At 46.0% G+C, this 20,813-nt stretch overlaps 1 protein-coding gene across 4 annotated transcripts; it reads left to right on the top strand.

Moving 5' to 3' along the window:
- The first annotated feature begins 585 nt into the window (after nt 1-585).
- On the top strand, nt 586-20,514 carry nufip2 (nuclear FMR1 interacting protein 2). 4 transcript variants are annotated; one of them, XM_064302507.1, is made up of 4 exons: nt 586-1,210; nt 6,679-8,454; nt 12,015-12,047; nt 13,416-20,514. In XM_064302507.1, the coding sequence occupies exons 1-4, from the start codon at nt 1,072-1,074 to the stop codon at nt 13,466-13,468; spliced, it is 2,001 nt and encodes a 666-aa protein (XP_064158577.1). In that variant the 5' UTR covers nt 586-1,071; the 3' UTR covers nt 13,469-20,514. The 4 variants fall into 4 exon arrangements, with proteins under 4 accessions (XP_064158577.1, XP_064158579.1, XP_064158578.1 ...); XM_064302509.1 differs by lacking the exon at nt 586-1,210 and adding an exon at nt 1,243-1,499; XM_064302508.1 differs by lacking the exon at nt 586-1,210 and adding an exon at nt 1,530-1,867.
- The last annotated feature ends 299 nt before the right edge of the window (nt 20,515-20,813 follow it).

The following is a 20,813-nucleotide window of genomic DNA, read 5'->3' as shown; positions in this document are numbered from 1 at the left end:
CTTTGGGGCTTACTGAAACAATAAAACGTACTGTAACTAAAAGAAAGAAATGCATTGTCAGAAATGCACAATATCCTCGTCACGGACACTACAGTTCATTATTAATAACTGGTAAAGATCAAGGCTATGCGTTCGCACTAGTACTTTTATTTTAAAAAAGAGAAAATTGGCAGAGAAAAAAACTTCCGGTTTAAATAGTTACTTGCTTCTTGTGGTTTTTTAAAGTAGGCTACGGTTACGATTATTGACAAATGTAAAAAATAAAATTAAAAAAACAATGCAAAAACTCGTGAGTGATCCATGTGAACGCAAAGTGAAAGTTGCAGGCAAAAATGGAGATCTGTATTTGAAAAAAATCTCAGTCTCAGAAATTAGCCAAATATTTTATGAAATGTGTGTAGATCACATACAATCCAGGTTTTACACGTACGTCTGTCCGAATACATGTGTAAATTACGAAACGTTTTGGCAGCTATCTAGTTAACTCCATAAAATGGGCCCTAAGAATCTGGCCACGTATTATAATCCCACACATATCGTTGAACTTAATACAGTAAACAATGCAGTTGTTTAGATAATTTATGGTATACGCAGTTCTGTAAAGTTATCTTTGTATATGCAAACGTTTAAAGAAATTGGGGCTCTCGAACCTAAGATTATTTTGTTTACAAGAACTCTTCTCTATTGCAGTAGCATTGCTTTCTTCACATTTATAATAACATCTCACTATCAGAAGAGTATTTCTTGACGGGCTTGGTCTTCCTGAAAATGTGTGGTGCAACCGAAGCGAATGAAATTACCAATTCTCTTATCACCTATCCTCTTATCCTTTTGAAGTGCTAAACTGACCGAGACCAAAGGAGATGGTTGCACAGTCGGACTGCTGACGTTTCTACTCAACTTTACCTTAGCAGGCGGCGGAACGTACTAACTACAAGTGGCTGTGGGGCCGCGCTGGTTTCCCTGAAATCGCTGGCGTTGATTGGGCGGTACAGCAGTCTCTACATTACTCGTTCAGTGCGCCAGAGTGCACACTGGTTGGAGCCGGAGAGTGTCCCTTATTACACTTAAATGGAGGAACGGCCCAGCGATCGGGCACACGAAAAACGCTATCACCATGGAGGAGAGAGGAGCTCAAGCCGCACAAAAACATCGCTGAAAAATGATCCAAGCCAGTGCCAGCACCAGGAAACGCAGACGAAGAAAACAGGTTGGATTCGTAGACATGACTCTAAAACCTAAAAAGTTCTCCAGTAGCATAGAGGACGGGGCCGAATGGAAGGGGACTCGTAGTAGGGGAAGGTGCCGTTTGATTGGGGTGTGTGTCTCGGCGATGTATGCATGTATGGGTGTCTAGCTGGTCGTGTATGGACATTGACCTTGTGCACCACCGGGTTCCATCCAATTCCTGCTCATTTTTCAGACTCATCTTAGGCTATTTAGCCTCGTCCGACCGAACCATTTGTAATGCAACGATTTTTTCTTGACAGCTCATTTGGGTGAGTTGAAAGAAAAGAGGAGCTTTAATTGACGAAAAACTGAGTTTAGCACACTCGCCTCCCAGCAACACAAGCCGGCTCCGCTGGAATGTTCCTGCTTTTGGTTTGCTCAGTTGCTATTTCCTGTCCGCCATGTTGGAAGTAAAAATCATACTAACTGATTCTTTAGTTAAGTCTTTAAACATGTACAGTGGTTTTACAGCACAGAAAATACTCTACAAACTCTGCTGTTCGCATCAAGTGGCATTGAAACGGTGTCTTTTGTATTTTGTCGGTTTGCCACAGTCGCATTTTGTAGGTGGGCCTGTTGCTCTGAAGTGTGCGTGTCACTGTCATACGGGGAGGGCCTGTTGAGAAAACTCTAGCTGGTAAGCTAGCCAGCTAATTGCTACCAACATGTTTCAAGTGTTTTGCGAACAAGTCTAAAATGTTACTCCACTTGGGGGGAAACTGTCTAGTCCGCATTCAATAGCTTGGAAAAATATGCGTGACAGCGTCTAGATCACTTGTTTGCTAGCTAGCCAATGAAATGAGCAATATAGGCTGTAGCCAGATAATGTTCACTCGTAAGCTAGTAATGTACCGCTTGGCTAGCGAGCTAGTCCACCCAAACGGAGCAATGCTTATTTCCCAGCGACTGAGTTTTATGTTTAAAAGTCTGTATTTTGTATGCATTTAGTAACTACACGTGGTCATATTCAAAATAAGCGAAAACTTCCAAAGATCACGAATTGACAATCATAATTTAATTCAGTCATATTAAATACAGGCCAGCCTGGTTTCTTTAGTGACCCACTTAGTTAGCTATTTAGCTAGCTAGCTAATTTTACTACTTATACAGGCACTTGCCAACTAGCTAATTTGTAATGACAACTTGTTCATTGTGAATATTTTTAATATTGCTCCTTTGTTTATTATTTTCGTTAGTCTATGCTGACAACACATGAATTGTTTAAAAACATTCCCAATTCTACCCCCCCCCCTCCCCCATACCCACTTAAGGTAGCCTGCATAGCGCATTTTTAGCTAGGTGGTATTGCTTAATTTAATCGAACTGTACTGTGCAATCTCGGATAGTAGTAGAATATATATAATTGGCTCTCATGTCTGTAACGTAAATTGTTGTATTAACATGTTTCTGTAATGGGATATGCAAGAAACGCAGGAAGATTAGCCGGGTTCAACTGAAGTAGGTAGCACCAAGCTAGCAAGCTAACGGCATGGGTAGAGTTTAACTAAAGAATGTGCTGTTCGTGCAGTTCTGGCTCGCTAGTTAGAGCGAGTTGAGACGAATGTAGCAGCGGTCCCACTTACAGTGGAAAGGGATGGTCGGTTTTTAGATTAGAACAAACATGGTGATGTTTGGTTGCCAGGCACGCATTGTGTTCGATTTGAAACGGATACCATACACAAAACAATGCAAAACGACTACTTTTTTCTAACGTAAATGTTGGCTACAGATTGGTATGAATGGAAACCCGCAGTTGTGACACGTCATGCGTGAGGTTAAAAATAGGACGTGAGAACGCCTGCCACATGGGCTCGCCTCAGACGGTGAACTGGAGCCCCCCGCTCGACGTCTTTCGATGTCGGATCGTTGCGTTGGATTAACTGATCCGCGGTCAGCAGGGTAAGGTTTGGTAACAACAGTGCATGGATAATTTGTGGAAGGTTAAAGGTCAGGAGCATAACCATTCCTCGTGCCTGTGTTCTTATCTGACAGGCCAATGAACTAAAAAAAAAAAAGTTGTCAAACAGCACTAGCACTACTGGGTAGCGCCTTTTAGCAAAATGTTGTCGTTTTTTTTAATTAAAAAGAACAACTTAAGCGATCAAAGTCTTTGGTATATGTAAACCAACTAGGGATTCCTTACAACCATGCCACTCCATAATTAAATTTATTTTTTGTTGATATTTTTGTTTGTTATTGATAGGCCGGGGTTGTGTTTGCAATGAAGCCTGGTGTAGGGTCATTTAAAATGATCATTTGAGAAATATTTTGGTAATATACTGGCACATGATTAATGGAGAGTGGAGAAGTAGTGTCACTGTACCAGCTGCTTTGGAGTCATTTGGAAATCTATTTTCTTGGCATAGACCAGGGATTTTTTAAAAAACCTTTTTTCTCATCCAGGGAACCCCACCCAGATTCAGAAGCATCATGGGCGCCCCTCATCAATTTAAGAAGGGTTACATTTAATAAAAATAAAAAAGTTTTCTATTTTCAAATATTTTCCCAACATTTATATATGGTCATTGCCTATGGCCAGGTCCGCCTACAGTAGCTTTAAAGAAACTCTGGGTTCTGCTGGCCCCTGCTGAACTCACAGGCCTTAGACCGCAAATATTCTTGCCTGCTCAATAATACAAACGCAATATCCAGCCAATCGTACACGAAAACAGAACCTGAATCTCAAAAAGTCCCCCAAAAGTGAACCTTAAAGGGTCACATGCAGTCGTGTGTGTGTTCACAGAACGGGCATAGGCAGGGTAGGTGATGGCCACCGAAACAGTATCCTGGCCCACCCGTTTATCTTGGATGAACCACCACGCCCTGTTGCCAGTGCTGGGTTTGTTCTGCCCCAGCTAGTTTTATGCAGGCCCAGCTATATTAATATTTGTGGCTGCGCTGCTGGTGAATAGCCTGTTCAAAATGTACATGTCCTCTGACACGGTTTCCGTCAGGATGCTTTCGTGATCTCTGCGGCGGTTCAGTGAGTTGTGATGGGGTTGGATTTTAGGCGGCAGTGCAGTATAATGAGTAAGGAACTGGTCCTGTAACCTAAAGGTCACCGGTTCGGTTCCCAGGTAGGACACTTGCCGTTGTACCCTTGAGCAAGGTACTTATCCAGCATTGTTTCAGTATATATGCAGCTGTATAAATGGATGCAGTGTAAATGTTATGTAAAATCTTGTGTAAGTCGCTCTGTTTAAGAGGGTCTGGTAAATGCCTGTGATGTAATGCAAGGCGCACAGAGACTACCGCAAAAAAAGGTAGAAGGCAGTTGTACATTCCCAGCACAAATCTTTGACTGTTAATTTGAAGATATTTATCAGGCCAGTGCGTTTATATCCCTGTGCAAAATCAAAATATTGTTTTTTGTTCGGTGTGCGTTTTCTGTTGCTTTCCTGGGATACACAGAGTGCGGCAATGTCTCTCCAGGCCTGTTTGCAAATCTATGCAGTTAATCAGTTGCTCGCTGTGCCTCTTTGCCTGTGGATTGGATTGTAGTTTCTCCCATTTTCTGCTTTTTAAACAACCTCTGTTATGGTGTCAAAGGGCGACGCGGTGTCCTCAAAGTTTTGTGCATTGGTGCGTGGGCTGACTGTCGTTACATTCCGCGCACAGCCTAATTTCTGGGTGGCCTTTTTTATTTTTAAACATGTCACCTAATTTATAAAATCACAGCCGGGTTCTAGTTTAGACCCCGTATGTAACGCAACTCTCGCGAGCGATTTTAACGCAATTTTATTTACGAGAAGCCCGGCGAGGGATCGGACGTATAGCGGCGCCTTCAGCCGCGCTTGGCCTGACGCCACGCGGCGGCCTCAGTCTAAACATCCAGTATCGCTCCGCTCCGCACCGCGCCGTGGCGACCTCGCTGCGTCTGCGACCCAGCCAGCCGAAGGCCCGCACCGGAGCCTGTCGCAATCCGAGTGGTGAACCACGCTAAACCACCAGGCAAATAACCTAACATGCCCCCTAACTTTTGTAGTGACTTCCTATTTTTATGTGTCCTGGTTCAGTTTTTATGGCCCCCTTCTCCCTTTTTAAAATGATTAATTTTTGGATTTTCTTATTTAGCTTTTTGTGCCACACGGGTGAGATAAATCAAATGCATACTGCCTTCGTTTGCATTATGATTTTCGCGTGATCACACGCGAGCCCTGGCAGATTTAAAGTTGAAAATGGAAAGGGTGGATTGTCAGAAGACCTGTCAGTCAAAGGACGCGGGCGTTACAGGAGCGGCCGAACAGCATTGGTGGGCTAGCTAGTGATATTTACTTGCTCTCTGAGCGAGGGAATGGATCACAGAACTTTACCAGAACTAGAAAGGGAACTGGATAAGCACTGTTATGACGAGCCATGTATCCTACTGTTAACTAAACCGCTGGTATATTTACTGTTTTTGTTAATCTGGCGTGGTAACTAGGGACATATGCTGTGTGTCAACAGATCTGTCTACACAAAGTCCCCACAAAACCAATGATTAGCTAATTGTATCGTCAGAACACACTGTCATTCTGTCGTTATTTTGATGCCCTGTGGATGCAGGGTCAGAATCAGCCTTATGGCGCTTTACATAGCTATGCTAACCAAAACCGCTAACCGAAGTTTCACATGTGTATGCCTGTACAAATTCAAATAAAAAAGTGGTACCTTGATGTATTTTATCAATCGTTCAATCTGTCTACAAGGGATCATAGTTTATAATAGCCTAACAGTGGCATTCCGTGCTGGTCATACCTGCAAGACCTACCCTTGTCACCTTGGGCATTTAGGCTATATCACGATTTCTAATTCTTTATTAGATGACCATATGTGCAGAGAAACACCGGCCCGCGAAAAGGCTGAGACCCATCAGGGACAGGACCTACAGCCTACCAAATTACGGTGGATTGCTGTGTATGGATGTGTAATTAAATAAAAACATAATTTAAAAAATCATATAGATGCCATTTTGTTTTAACCTGGATGTTACTTAATACCTAGATTATTATGACGGGGAAGATGATCAAGGTTGATGAGATTGAGATGTGGAGCCGCGATGTCCGTCAAAGGAACGTCCTTTAACGATGCTGGAGCGGTGGCTAGCTATCTAGTTTAGAGCTACAATAGCTACATACCCACATTCGGTGGATCGCTAAAGCTAGCCACCAACCCTACATGGCACTGCAAGCAGAGAGGATTATAAATACTGCCTTCCACCAAAGATGCTACTTAACAGTGCTAATGAAACTGGCTTACAGTTACCGAATAGGAACTTTAACAAACGTAAATTATACAGCTTTTTGTCAAAATGCTCTTAACTGGTTGTGTTGGTCAAATTTTATTTTGTAAAGTATGATTGCCTTGCTTCTTTCTTTTAAATGTACGTCAAGTAACCACTGTAAGGTGTGTCAATGGGCTTTAGCTGTGCGTACTTTGCTTATGTTGTTCTCTCTCTCGCCTCCTCAGGCAATGGAAGAATAAACGGAAGTGCTGTGGAGAGGGAGTCTGCCACGCGTCCTGCCAGCGATTCCGTGGGCGTCGCCTATTCCGCCAACGCCAATGGCCACCAGGCGCAGCTAGACGCCGCCTGGAAGCCGAAGCAGTCCGGGAGGGCCCCGCCCGCCATCTCTAAGCCGGGGAGCAGAGGCGGCGTCGGCTACCGGAACGGCATCATGGGCAGCCGGAACGACCGCTCGCCCGACCTCCTCGCCCCCGAGGGCAAGAAGGAGCCCGCGCCTCTCCCGAACGGGGTGTCCGTGCCCCTGGGCTTCTTCACGAACGGTTACCCCGGCAACAAGCCGCCGCCGGCCCCCGACAACGACGGCAGCGGCTCGGAGAGCGGGTACGCCACGCCCAGAAAGCGCAAGCCCCTGCGGAGCGGCGCCGGCGGCAAGGGGGCGGAGTCTGGCGCCCAGCCCCCGCCCGAGGCCCCCGGGTCCCCCGCCCCCGAGCCGCCGGAGAGGCCGCCGGGCCCCGCCTCCAGGGCGGAGGCGCGGACGAACAAGCAGGCGCCTGTCTCCGCGGCGACGCCCGTCACCATGGCGATACCGCCGCCGCCCACGGGGGCGTGCGAGCCGCAGCGAAGGAACTTTGACGGCAAGGCCGCCGGCGCCTTCGGCAGGAAGCAGGACGACCGGCCCGGCAAGGCCAAGTCCGGCCCCGTCGTCACGGCGACGGCCAAGGAGAGGGAGGACTCTTGGACCCTGTTCAAGCCCCCGCCCGTCTTTCCTGTGGACAACAGCAGCGCCAAGATTGTGCCCAAGATCAGTTATGCAAGCAAAGTCAAGGAGAATCTCAACAGGGCCGGAGGGGAGGTCCCGCCTCCGTCCGGCCCCCAGTCGGCCCCGCCCCAGGCCCCCGGGCGGCCCGCGCAGGTCCCCATGTCCGCGATGAAGACCATCACCTCCTCCGGCTTCGCCAACGGCGCGCTCTGCTCCGCGGAGGGCCACGCCTACTCCCTGACCGGGACCCTGTTTGCCAGTACTGTACCCCCGGAGAATGTAGCGCCCCCCGCGGACGAGGGCGGAGGCGTGCTCGACGGCGCGGTGGCCGAGCCGAGGAAGCCCAGTCTTTTCGTTTACCCCCTTGCCCCGTCCTCTTCTAATATGCAACTCGCCCTCCCCAGCGGCAGGCAGGCCGACCCGCCCGTCACCGCCCCCCACCCGGCCCCCGCCCCTGGCTCCGACCCCTCCTCTGCCCCCGCCAATCAGAAAGCCCTGGGGGACATCTTCCAGAACCAATGGGGCCTGTCCTTCATCAACGACCCCAGTGCGGGGCCGGAGGGGGGCGCTGTCGGGGCCGGGGCGGAGCGCGTCCCGGGAACGGGGGCGGTAGCGGAGGTGACCTTCCAGGGGGACTGTCCCGTCGCCCCGCCTGCCCCCCGCGAGGCGTCCGAAGCCGCGCCCCCCCCGCCGAAAGCCCACGAGTCGGAAAAACGGACTAGCCCCCAAACCCATAGCAGTGTTTTAAAAGCGGGCCCTCCCCCGGCCCCGCCCCCTCTGAGGGAGGGCGGGGCCCAGGCGTCCGGGCCGGACGGACAGAGGGACGCCGCCGAGGCTCGGAATCTCGGTGCAATAGTGTTCGCTTCCCCTAAAGACCCCCCCGCCCCGGCTGAGCCCCTCGGGGCGTCGCCCACCAATGGCGCGCCCCTGCTCCGAGGCCCCGCCCACCCCAAGGGCCTGGAGAGGAGGTGTAGCTGGGGGTCCTTTGATCTCAAAGCTGCTGTTAGTTATCACACTAAAGGTAAGCTGGTCGTTCAGGGACGCAAAGTCAACTGCTGGGGAGTCTGGGAAGAATGCTGGGGGGCTGCCATTAAAGGAAAAATTCGCCAAAAATATTTTATTGATTTATTTTTACTGTTTGCAGATGGTAGTTCCCCGAGCATGATATGTGTAATGGTTTGTTTTATAAGATGCTGCTTCTTAATGTTAAACAAAATTGTGATGACGTGGTTAGACACTACAGAAGGCAGATTTTACCAAACATCGTAAAAAAATGTTTACTTTATGTACTTTATGTACACTGTGGTACTAATGTGCATCAAATATCACTGGTGTAGATAACATTTATTTAATGGAAGTTTTTCCTGTATTACTGTATGAAATGAAGGGACACGAAAGGCTACCATTGCCTCGTGAAAGCTAAGTATAACATGGAGAATTTATTAAATCTGTCTCCGTCTATAAGTTTATACCTAAGGCACACCATTTCAGACAGAAAAGAAAGCTGTCGTGCCCAGTGCACACACCACTGAAAGGCCAGACTGGGTTATTGCTTGGCTGATAAAATCACCCAAATGGTGGGTCTTTTTGAGGCCTGTCCGAGGGGAATCTATCCTTGCAGGACTGATTTTATTTATTTATTTATTTTTCCATTTGCTTTTCCTTCAGTCACCATGGTAATTGTCATCTGATTTTTTTTTTATAGCATGTGTTGTGGACAGTTGGACAAGTGTTCATTGTATTTCATTGTGTTTGCCAGGGCTGAAATTCATTTTTGGTTTGAGGGAGATTTCTCCCCCCCCCACCTTAAAGAACAATATTTTAGGGGGGATTGCAAAGGTTTGGGAGGGGGGAGGGGGGAGTTTGAGTGAGGGGTGGGTGCTGGCAGAAGAGGCGGTATAAAAGCATGACGGACAAAAGTAATGCGACATGCTTTTATTTTGTTTTTGTCTTATTGCCATTTTACTTTATGTAGAAGTTTGAAAATCAAAAGCAGCCTAACCTTTTCCCTTTGTTCATGTGCTGCTTTAAAACTACCAAAATAACTTAAGACTATTCAGGAAAACTGTCCAGGATAACACATTTTGTTTAAAAAAAAAAAAAAAAAGAAAGAAACAAATTGACCTTGGCTACTTCTCCACTTTAATTTGCGCTTTGTCATCTGCCTGCACTTCCTCACTGGCCTTGCAAAGTCAGACTTCTCCATTGCAGGACCTCGTTCTGATATTATTTACAGGTTGGTCAGGCTCTCGTTCAATGAGTTCCTGATCTTGGATTTAATTCTGTTTAGGGTGCAGATGGCCAATTCCCCCCGACCCCCTTCCCTCAATCAGAGCTGACAGTTGCTACTGGGATCACCAATCGCCTATGAACTGGCTTCTCTGTCTCTCAAAAGACCCCTTTATGTTTTCATAAAAGTGTCTGTGAAAACTCCTTGAGAGTTGTGTGGGCGTAGTTCTGGTTGAAGGCCCATCGCCCGTTACCCCAGGGTGAACTCCGGTCTGATGGTCTCTGAGCAGCCAGTGGTAGGGAAGTGCTTGAGAACCCTCACAAGCTCATCATGAAGTCTTCATTACTGCCTTGTTTTGCAGTACGGGCTGTCCTTGGCTCCAAGATGCTGACTCATGAAAAGACTTCAATGAAAAGATTGTGTCTGCCGGGAAGTGGTCATTCAATTTCAACTGCAGCAAAAATCAAGCTGTTGACGAACTTCTCTTCAGATTCTCAGAAGCTGGCTTTTGCAGGTGGAAATCGTACAGCTTGTCTCCCTTGTCTTCAGTGCCTTGAAGACGTTCAAAATTCATGCACCAAGACTCCAGGATGTACTAGATGTACATTTCTCAGATTCACGCACTGAGACTCCTGGATGTACTAGATGTACATCTAGTGAATCTAAGAGATGTACATCTCTTATTGCTGCTTCTATTCTTTCCACCAGTGGCCGGACAGAGGAGAAGTCCTCCCTTTGGAAGTGTTTGGGCAGGAGAACAGTGTGTGAAAGTACATCAGTTTGTCACAAAATTTGAATGCCATCTAAAGACATTTTGCTTTGTCTTTATCCAATACCCTGGAGGCAGCCATGTGCTCCAGGACATCTCTGAAAGATCTCAGTGTTCTACACAGTTCTGTCCCTGTGAACAGACTCGGTCACTGTGTGTGAGTAGGTGAAGTTCAGCACAGGCTCCTGGAGTTAGCTTTGTAGCTCGTGCAACTTGCTGCTTTTATTTGCAGACTGGTCTCATTGAAGTTTCTTCACTGGCTCTCGAATGGGCTGCATCTGTAGCACAGAAAACTATGCTGTACAGTGCCCTCCCGTAAGCTCTGGATTGTGCTCTCGAGCCCTCCCCCTCCCCCCCCCCCTTCTCAGTGGCCTGTATATGGCATTGGGAACAACTTGTTTCCTTGCCATTGGAAGTTAGCAGCGCATATAGACAGTCATTTCGACTGAAACTAGTCTTTCTTGCTCGTTGTGTTCCTGCCATTCGTTTCATTACCTGTCAGTGTCGAGTGCATCTTTAGAAGTTGAGCTGCAGAGTTCCTCGTGAGCCAGCGGTTCGTTAGTTGTATGTACATTTACTGTATTAGCCCTGTCTGCTGCTGCTGCACATGCGTTCGGCTTGCCTTCACTCTCCTGGAGCGAGTAGCCTAGCGTACGGCGGACGGCGGGCGATTGGCTTCAGTGTTCGTTTGAATAACGTATCCTCTTTCCTCACATTTCACTGAAGCAGCCTGCACACGCGCGTCTCGTTTACTTGGAAATGGCCTATGCAGCCTAGAGGACGGTGCTCACAATTTTTATATTCGGTGTTGTTGTCCTAGTTAGGCTATTGATGAAAATCAGTTTTCATCCTAAACGTATCGGTGGACTTTTCCTGCTTTATTGCAGACGTGGGATTCATAAAATATCACTATAATTTGCGCAATCCCGCACTGAATTTGCAGCCCTGATTCCAGTCCTCATTTTGTGAATTTCTTCTTGTCTTATGTTGCGGGGCAGCAGGGAGTATTGTCCGTTGAACTAAATATCTTTCTTGTTGGGAACGTTTGGCTTTTTCTCTTGTCTCGCCGCAGGTGAGAGTTTCATGTTGAAATTTTTTGCTTTATGAATTTTCTTGCAATGCAATAAATTTTACACGTCTCCCGTCCCGCCCTTCCTCCGCCACACCCAACAACGTCCCACTGCAGCATCCCCTGGGGGAAACTAGAAAACCGACAGACGTATTCACACTGAATTACACCAAGGAGAGAAGAGGAATGAAAAGACCCATCAGGGATCACCGCCCCCCCTACTTTGCTCCAAGCACTGCACTATTTTTACAGAATTGTCAAAGGACGTGTATATTATGGCTTTCCAGTAGTCATTTAATATCCCGGTTGCGTTTGCCGTTGTCTAAGAAATTTACACCAGGCATCAAGCTCAGAAGCTTAGAAGTGGGTGGCAGGGATTGGCTGTCTTTGCTCTGACTGTCACATTGAGGAGAATAACGTTTTTTTGGTTGGTGTCTGTTACACGGTTGTGTGTTTGTTTGTTTTTTTTGTTGTTATTGCTGGGAATTGATTTCTCTTACTTTCTCTCAACAGAAATGGAGTGTGTCTTGAATCTGCAAAAACAAGGTGAGTAATTTGTTGATTTTATTTAATTAATTGGGTGGGTGGCGATTGTTTTCTGAGAAGGACGAGCACCCTGCCATCTTGGGCTCTGAGAAAGGCATCATGTACGTCACAGTGTCTGTATGCTCTGTGCAGTAAGTGTGCTTACTGTAAGGCAGTGCCCTGTTTTGGTCAGTATTGAAGTTACCTGGGACAGGGTCCCTTTTGCATTCACAGCACTGTGTCCGTGTCCGGGGACACGTAAGAGGAGTGTATTTATAGACCTCTGCTGGTCACTCTCTTTCTGGACCTCAGTGTTTCCAGTGCAGAGGAATACTGCCTATTTCCAGGGCTCCTGATTAAACTACTACGATCATTTGCCAGGCTGAAAAACTCTGTTTATTGTAGATGGTTTATGGACGTGCTATCAAATTGTCCAAAATCAAAACCCGCCGACATTAAAGGTATTTCACTTTGGTATAACAGAAGTAATTTTGTGGAGCTTACCAGATTGTATTTGCGTAGCGTGAATACTAGCAGCATCAGATGTCCCTGTTGACCGTTAACGGTTTCTCTTCACTCCCGTTCATTTTTGCGACTTCGCCGAAATTAAATTAATGGGTTTTAAAACACAAACTAACTAAGGAAGATAATAGGTCGATAAGAGAGTAGTAACATCTTAAGGTCTTGGGTTTTTCGCGGTGATGAGCGAGATGATGTTTTCAGTTTTAGGTTAGCTATAAACAGAAACTATTTCAGATAGAAATTCCGCCAGCCGTAGTTTGATTTTTTTAATGCACGCGCACATATGAATACGTAATCGTGCTCAAGTGTACAGTGCTTAGTTAAAATAACGCAAGTTTTCCCAGACCTTTTTTTAAAGTCAAAATACACCAGATATTCAAAAAACTTTTTATTGAGCGATTAACCTCCGTAGTTGGTTGATTAAAAATATTTAAAAAAACATGATTTACCGGCCTTATATATGTATTATATATATGCACACCAGGTCTACAAAGGGCTATAATTCCTAACCGTTCACCTGATATGGATATAAATATCCTCGAATTAAAGCTGACCGTCTGCATCGTTTCATATAGTTTAATTTCAAATTTAATGTGCTAGTGCACATAGCCAAAATAAAAATCGTGTCACTGTCCAAATACCTAAGGAAGGACTGCACTGTATACTGGAAATGCACTGAAAGCGAGATCATCCAAGAAAGAGAAAGTGAGCTATCCCTTTATGCGCTGAAACACACCAAGAACTGGTACACACAGCGGCCCTCCGGGATAGTAGGTCTAGTGGGATGGTAAAGTATAATTATTTGTCTTGTGCGTATATTGTACGATCTGCTTAACCTGTGTTTCTCTCCCCTCCCCCCCTCCACAGATCCAAAAAGAGTTGTCCTTTACGGGGAGACCAAGGACGGGCCCAATCAATGAAGGCAGGAGTAAGATGGAGGAGTCGCTACACTGTGGGGCGGAGCCATCCTGACAGTCGCTGTTCACTCCTTTCAACAAACCAATCAAAGTCCAATCTTATCGATTTCAGACTCAAATCCAAAGTCCTCGCTCGAGCAGCGGGGCGTCAAAGAGAGCGGTGGCATTAGAGACTGCCCCACTGGGGTTCCAGAGAACCGAAAAGGTATCGGGAGGTTGGCTGGTAGGGAGAGAGAATCCTGTCTGCAGTTTTTTTGAACAGTGGGGGGCCAGGGGCGGTTGTGGATCAGTGGCCAGATCGGCACGACGGCTCTCGGCTTGTCGAAAGACGGCAAAGGCAGTGCCGACGACCTGCCCTGGCGCAGAACAGGACTTGGGCCCCCCCCCCCCCCCCCCCCACACCCCAGACAGTGAGGACGGTGCTTGACTATCGGGACTCCAAACGCCGCACTTCCTGCGAAAACGGACACTGGCCTCCTGGTAGCCGCTGGGGGTGGGACGGGTACGGACTCAGGGGTTAGATAAGTGGGGACGGCCGAGGTCAGTGGGGTGCTAGCTTTGCTCCTGTCTCCAGAGAGGAGGAGGAAGAGGAGGAGGAGATGATGACGAGATCGTGGCCATTATGGGATGCCTCCATCACGTCTTTATGAATTCGAGTTAGCTGTCTATATCCGCGCTTCGCTTCACGCATCGATATACCTGAGCAAATTTGAATCCATAAACGAAAGAGTACATTTGCTATGAACTTCTTATTTTTTTTCCTTGAAAGGTTGCCTTGAAAACTGTACAAATGAGGAGAAATATAAAAAATAACTAATAAAAAAGAAAACTTAAAGACGGACAGAGGAACTGGGAGTTCTGCCTAGGCACAGGTAAACTAGAACACAAGTTATAAATACGACGGACTGTCAGGCCTTGGGGGAACAGTTGTCTTAACTTTATTTCGCGGGGAGAAAAAGAGGATCGTGCTGTACATCAAGAGTTGTGCTGGACGGCGATGCTTCCTGTTTTTTTTTTTTTGGGGGGGGGGGTTTGTTTAGGGGTTTCTTTGACATTTTGTTTTCATTTTGTTGTTTTCCCCCCTCTTCAACGAAAGACACAAAAACCAAACCCAGGAGGGCGGAAGGAGGCGCAGCCAAGTTTGAGCGGGAAGCGGGTCCGTTTGGGGCGGGAAGCCCCTCCCACTCGTCAAACTCATTTCGCTCCAGGGTTGTTCGTGGTGTTATCAAATATATCTTCGCTTTTCTTTTCTTTTTTTTCCATCTTTTGCTTGTTTGCCTGTCTGTCTCCCCTGTCTGTGTTAATTTAAGCCTTTGCCAGCCTCAGCCCAGATAGGTTTCAGTATTTAACTTTCGGCCTACATCTGTGCATGGGTCGCTTGAACGTTTTGCTGCCTCTTATAAATTTCACACCCCCTCGGTTCGCAACATATTGGACAAAGGGGGGGGGTGAGGGTTTCTGAATGGTGGGGTCATGTGTGTGCATGCATTGCTATGTTTGTGGTTGACAGAGTTGACAATGGCTGTCATTATGTAATCCTATTATTTCTTTAAAAACATTTTCTTTACTTTTTGGTTGTAGAATCTTCATACGTGATCTCATACGGGTTTCAAGCCCCCTAATTCGAGCGAATCGCCTGTTTTACTATTAAAGAACCTCGCAGGCACGTGCACACGCAGGTGCACTTCCAAATTTAGCCAGGCTTGCTGCAAAAGCGGAGCCTTCTCGCTTTCGCTAAATTAACGATTTCATCTCTGCGTTTGGACCGCACGGTTTCCGACCGCCCCGTTTCGCCTCTGGTTTTCAGAAATTTCGTAGCTGCTTTTGCCCACCGAGGCGGTGGGTGTGTCAGCCTTCAGGAGCCGCTCTGTGTTAGCGATAGCACCTTCAATCTAAACCAGTCTTAGTGTTTATGCAGTCGAGAGCGAAGCATTGCGACTGGCAGCGTGTAGCCTAGCCTAGCCTCGTCCCCTATCTACGGAGCTCTGTCTGCCGCCATGACGTGAGACCCCAGTCCCTGCTGATCTCGTTAAGTCACCTTGGGCGTGTCCTCTCAACGGGTGAACCGGGGTCAGCTTACGGAGTCCCAGTCTAGGGCTCTGCCAAGTAGAGTGAAATGTAGGACACTGGTCTGGGGTCAGTGATAGCAGGCCGTTCCTTCAAAAAGCAGTAACGGCACGTATCACTTTTACGACGACTGTTTCTCCGTTGTGTTTCAGGTTCACGCGTGAGTTTCGCCCCCACTTCCCATCCGTGTTTTCATAACGCATTATTAGCACTTTAAATATATACAGACATATTTTTTTCTTTTAAAAATAAATATATATGAAATATAATACGTACGGTAAATGAGAGAATAAAACATACTAACCCCAGCAAAAGAAGGCTTTGGGCTGTATTTGTTTGTTGCTTTTAAGCCACAAGGTTTTAAAAAAAATTATAAAAAAAAAAAAATTATATATATATATAAATTATATATATATATATATATATACACACCTCCTGTAGATGGAAGGTATGCCATCAAATTTACATGTTTCAAATTCGGTTTCAGCGGTGTGGAAACGGAGAAATTTGTTTTCACACCCCGTCTGTGTCACGTGATACCAAAACGAGAGTGTGTGTTTGGTCTTTGTTACTGTTCTGTTGTCTCCTCCACGCTCCGTGTGTGATTGTTAAGATCAGCAGAAGACGATCTGGGAGAAGAAGCTTGTTACAGCAGCTCTAATTCGCTTATCACGGTGTCCTTTCTTTTCAGGGCCAGCATGTGTGCTGTGTGTTTCGTATGAACGGTGGCCTTAGTGTTTAACGAAACTGATATTTTTGCACACAAATGGGGAGTTATAATGTTTCCCTAGTTCATGTGTACCCCATCAACAAAGGATGGTTTTTGCAGTGGGCCTACTGTTGTCTTTCAGCAATGCTGTCAGTTTATTTCTAACACGTGCTTGTCTGTCTCTGTCTGTGTGTCTTGTTTTGTATGTCCAGTGGCTTTTACTGTACTCTTAAAAGATGTCGGCACCTTTTTCCACAAGCTTCTCCTAATGGGAACTGCAGCACCCAATATTAGAGTTGTGCTTGGAGGGTTTAAGCAGAAGGCCTAGTCGCTGGTTGGCTGTGGAGACTCACCCAGCCCAGTGTAGAGAATCATAAATGAAAATGACCTCTCTATTTGACTTGGTTGTTCTCTCCCCTTACGCGCGCAAATGCAAGCTCAGCCTCGCAGGATCTCGCTTTAATTCAGGCCTGCACGCGGCTCTCGATCGTTAGCGTGCGGGAGAGTAACACTTAGCGAACCCCTTAGCGGCTGGAGCTATCAATAGGCTTTGCTCGGAATTTTATTGGAATTTTATTGGTTCGGATTGGTGCGTTGTTGATGACGCGGTGGTTTCACCTGATTTGGTGCTGAAGCCTCGCTCCCCCTTCACTAATGGACGTGGGTGTCTAACTCGGACATGAGGAGGGAAAGGGGGGGGGGGGGGTGTACGTTGGTGGGATTAAATACTGTGAAATATTAAGTTTCCGTTTCCTCCTCCACTTTCCCCTTTAAATGTTTTTTTGTTTGTTTTTAAACGACAGCACTTATTAAATTCAAATTTTAAGATTGTTTTATATATATATATATATATATATATATATATATATATATATATATGCGCAGATGGAAGAAAATATATATTTCTCCCTTTCTACCTTTATAGTAGGTTTGTGTAAAAACCAAAAACTGGTCCAGGAGAGTTACTTGGATTTGTGTCTGTGTGTCTGTGTTGGGTGGGGGTTAGGGGTGGGGTGGTGGTTGTGAGAGGGGGGGGGGGTGAAATAAGTTTCATGTGTTGTCTTATTTGAAGAAAATGTCTCGTACCATTTTCTTAGCCTGCGGGGGACGTCCGTTAACCATAGAAGTGTTGGCACCACTCTGTCACCTGAAGATGGGGCCAGTGGCGGTTTGTTCTGGTTTATGGTTCATCTCCCCTTTAGGGTGGACCTGGGCAGTTTACACTGGTTCGTTGTAACCTTTGACCTCCTGAGTACGTGTGGGTTTGATTTCCAAAAATCAGGATGAGCAAGCCCTCCCAGTCTTGTCTTGGGGTGCCTGCGTTTCACGAAACTTTAATGCGACCCGTTTGATAATCACTAGAAAACAAGTGTATATTTATCACTGTCAGTGGCCATTTTATTAGGTACGTCCATCTTGTACTGGGTAGGGACCCGCGTTTGCCTGCAGAACAGCCTGAGGTCTCCAAGCCGTGGATTCAGCCAGACGCTGGAAGCATTCCTTAGAGATTCTGGTCTGTGCTGACTCGATGGCATTGTGTAGTTCCTGCAGATTCTTCAGCCGCACGTTCGTGCAAACCTCTCGCATCCTCGTTCCAAAAGGTGCTCTGTTGAACTGGGATCTGGGGGCTGTGCAGGCCACTGGAGTCACCGTCATGCTTGCGGAACTAGCTTGAGATGATGTGTGATTTGTTACATGGTGTTTTATCCTGCTGGAGGCATCCATTTAAAAAAAGTGTAGACTGTGGCCATAAAGAGGCACGTGGTCAGTAACGGTGCATGCTTTATATACAGAGTTTCAGCTGCATGATTCACTGTTTGGAGGAGCAGGCTTTTCGCATTAACGAGCAGGTGTACCTAATAAAAAGGCCACTGAGTGTATGCGTGTGTGTTTGAGTGTGTTAAAAAAAAAATTATAATTTTTTTTTTTTTTTTGCTTTCTTCTATTGTTTTGCATATTTTCATATTGTGCCATGGTTTTGAAGATTGAATGACATATTTGCTATTGGCTTCGATGTCCAGGTTTTAGATTTTCTGTTTCTCTTTGTTTATTTCTGTGATCCTGGAACAACGGCAACAGCGTTCACCGAAATCTTAAATTGTTTAGCGCTAGAAAAATGTTAGAATTGAATCTGTTTACTTTTATCAGACATGCACCATCACTTTTACGTGAGAACTTTGCGGTTATGTGCAGCCATTGGCTGACGGCCGCGAATCACAGTTATTACATTGAGTTGATTCAACACTTTCATGTTGTTATTAATTTTGTTTTTGTCACATATTAAGGAAGCTTGTGCTTGTAAAATTGTCACTTTTTTTTATTTATATTTGACTTTAGATGCACAATGTAGATTTGAAGTACACAGCTCGAGAGAATATGGGGGAGACTACAGATTTATATTATTTTCACACTTTTTTGATAAAATGTTTAAAATGAAATTATTAACGCTAAATGATTAGTCGGTGTTAATAATAAATAACTGTTAACACAAATTTAAATGCATTTTGTTTTTTTGGTTTGTTTTTTAAACCCATGTTGTTTGTAGCTGTGTTGGTGCCCACTGACCTTGATCTCAGTTTGAGCTCTCTCTCTCTCTCTCTCTCTCTTTCACTCTCTCGCTCTTGCTCACTCTCACTGTCTCTCACACTCTCCTCTCTCTCTTGCTCGCTCTCTCACTCTCTCTTGCTTGCTTTCTGTCTCTCTGTCACTCTCTCTCGCTCGCTCTCTTTCGCTCTCCCTCTCTCTCTAGAGAGGACGGAAGTTTCGTGTGAGCTTTATTCTTGATCCTAAAAATGTTGTAAGGACAGTGATGGATTTATAGAGGTGGAAACATTTGGTGGAGAAGAAAAGGAATTTGGAGTGTGTTGCTGCTGGGGGGGAGGTTTCTTATTTGACTTTCTGTACTACAGTCTTCTGCTGTGTTCCCAGTCAGCTTCTTTAATGGGGGAGGGGGTAATTAGGGCAAACGTTGAATAACATACTTACCTCGGGGGTCATTGGTGTTCTCACCCAGATTTTTTTCCTCTCCCGTATTGTGGACGACGGGACTGCATTTCAGACTTGCCCTTCTCTTCTCCATAGGTCTTTCATCAGTTTGTCAGCAAGTTAACAACTGGATTAGAAATACCAGAGATTGTTTATTATATTGTTTCATGTATTTGCATTTATGTTTTTTTTTTTGGGGGGGGGGGGGGGGCAGGAGGGTTGGGATGCACCCAAGGGTTGTGTTGGCTGGTCACCGTGGATTGGTTTGAGCTAATGGCCTGCTTTCTGTGAATTACAAAAATAAGGAGTGGGTGAGGGCAGACCTATCCAATAATGAGTCAAACCAGGAAAAAAAAAAAATTGATCATGAATGATTTATCAATACCAGAAGTGCTGCTTCTGCATCCCATCGTCGGTTGTTGTCGTCTGCAGTCGGGCGTGTCTGGCCTGAAGTGCGTGTCCCGCGTTCTTCCTGTCCGCCTTCCTGCTGGCTGTGCCTCCTGGGAAAAACTGCTGACATCACCTTATCCAGAAATGACACATCTACCAGGGGAGCTGAATAACTGTTTAACGGACATCCTGTGCAAACTGCCCCCCGTGCCAGGCTGTCCGCCCCCCCACCCCCCCCGGACCCGTGCCTCGGTAGAGACCTGTCATTAGCGCTGATGCGGTTCCCGGCACCAAACTTCATTTTCCCCCCCAGTTCAGAGAAATTCTGTCCTTTTGTGTTCGTAATTCCACAAAATGGCTGCTTGCCCACCTTGTCAACTCACAGGGAGAAGGGCGGGCCTCCTGAAGCATGTAACAGGGGAGCTGCTGAGGTTCTGTCAGTCGAACTACGACCGGCCTATGAGAACACTGCTCTGGCTGGCGGAACGCTATGACTGGTCCAGATTGGAGAGATCTTTGGTGTCACAGGGTAGCTCCTCCCACTTGTGAAACCTCACCACCTTCCATTGCTGAAGATGTGCACAGAATACATTGCTTGTTTTCTGAATTGGAAGAGGCCATGGCTGTAGGCATTTACTTTTTCTTTTTTTCCACCTTAATTTAGCATTAACATGTGTGAGTGTGGAGTCTTGAGATATATATCTTTCATTTTGTCTGCTTTCACAGATGTCAGCACACTAAGCAATGTTCCGTCTTTTTTTTTCTCTTTGTCAAGCATGAAAATGTCCTTTAAAATTCCAAACCAATGTAATAAATTCAAAAGATTCAACTTATTTTTAACAAATTTTGCTTTCTTTTTTTTCATTAAATTGTTAAAACAGTTACTTACAAATAAGAACCAGTATCATGTTATTTTTCTTGGTGATTTCTTTGCAACGACAATACTGTTCTATTCGGTATGTCTCTTTGGGTGAGTTGTGGTGTCGGACCCAGGCAAAAGTTTAACTGTAACTGCTGAGTACTTTGCCCTGTTGGAGTTTTGATGCCACTGAATGAACAGACAGGAGAATGCCGAACTTTTGCTTATGTTCTTGTCTCTGTGTTCTAGACAAAGCCCCCCACTGCAGTCTGATGCATGTCTCGACTTACAGTCTCAAAGACTCGAGTGCTTCAGGTGGGCATTTAACTAAACTACAA

Source organism: Anguilla rostrata, chromosome 12, assembly GCF_018555375.3.
Source record: "Anguilla rostrata isolate EN2019 chromosome 12, ASM1855537v3, whole genome shotgun sequence".
NCBI lineage: Eukaryota > Metazoa > Chordata > Actinopteri > Anguilliformes > Anguillidae > Anguilla > Anguilla rostrata.
This window is presented reverse-complemented; position numbering and strand designations above follow the sequence as displayed.

Excerpts from the sequence above, each read along its gene's own strand:
- nufip2 (XM_064302507.1), top strand. The coding sequence starts at position 1,072 with ATGGAGGAACGGCCCAGCGATCGGGCACACGAAAAACGCTATCACCAT. Across the intron at positions 1,211-6,678 it reads AACGCAGACGAAGAAAACAG|GCAATGGAAGAATAAACGGA; the intron begins GTTGGATTCGTA and ends TCGCCTCCTCAG. Across the intron at positions 8,455-12,014 it reads TGTTAGTTATCACACTAAAG|AAATGGAGTGTGTCTTGAAT; the intron begins GTAAGCTGGTCG and ends TTCTCTCAACAG.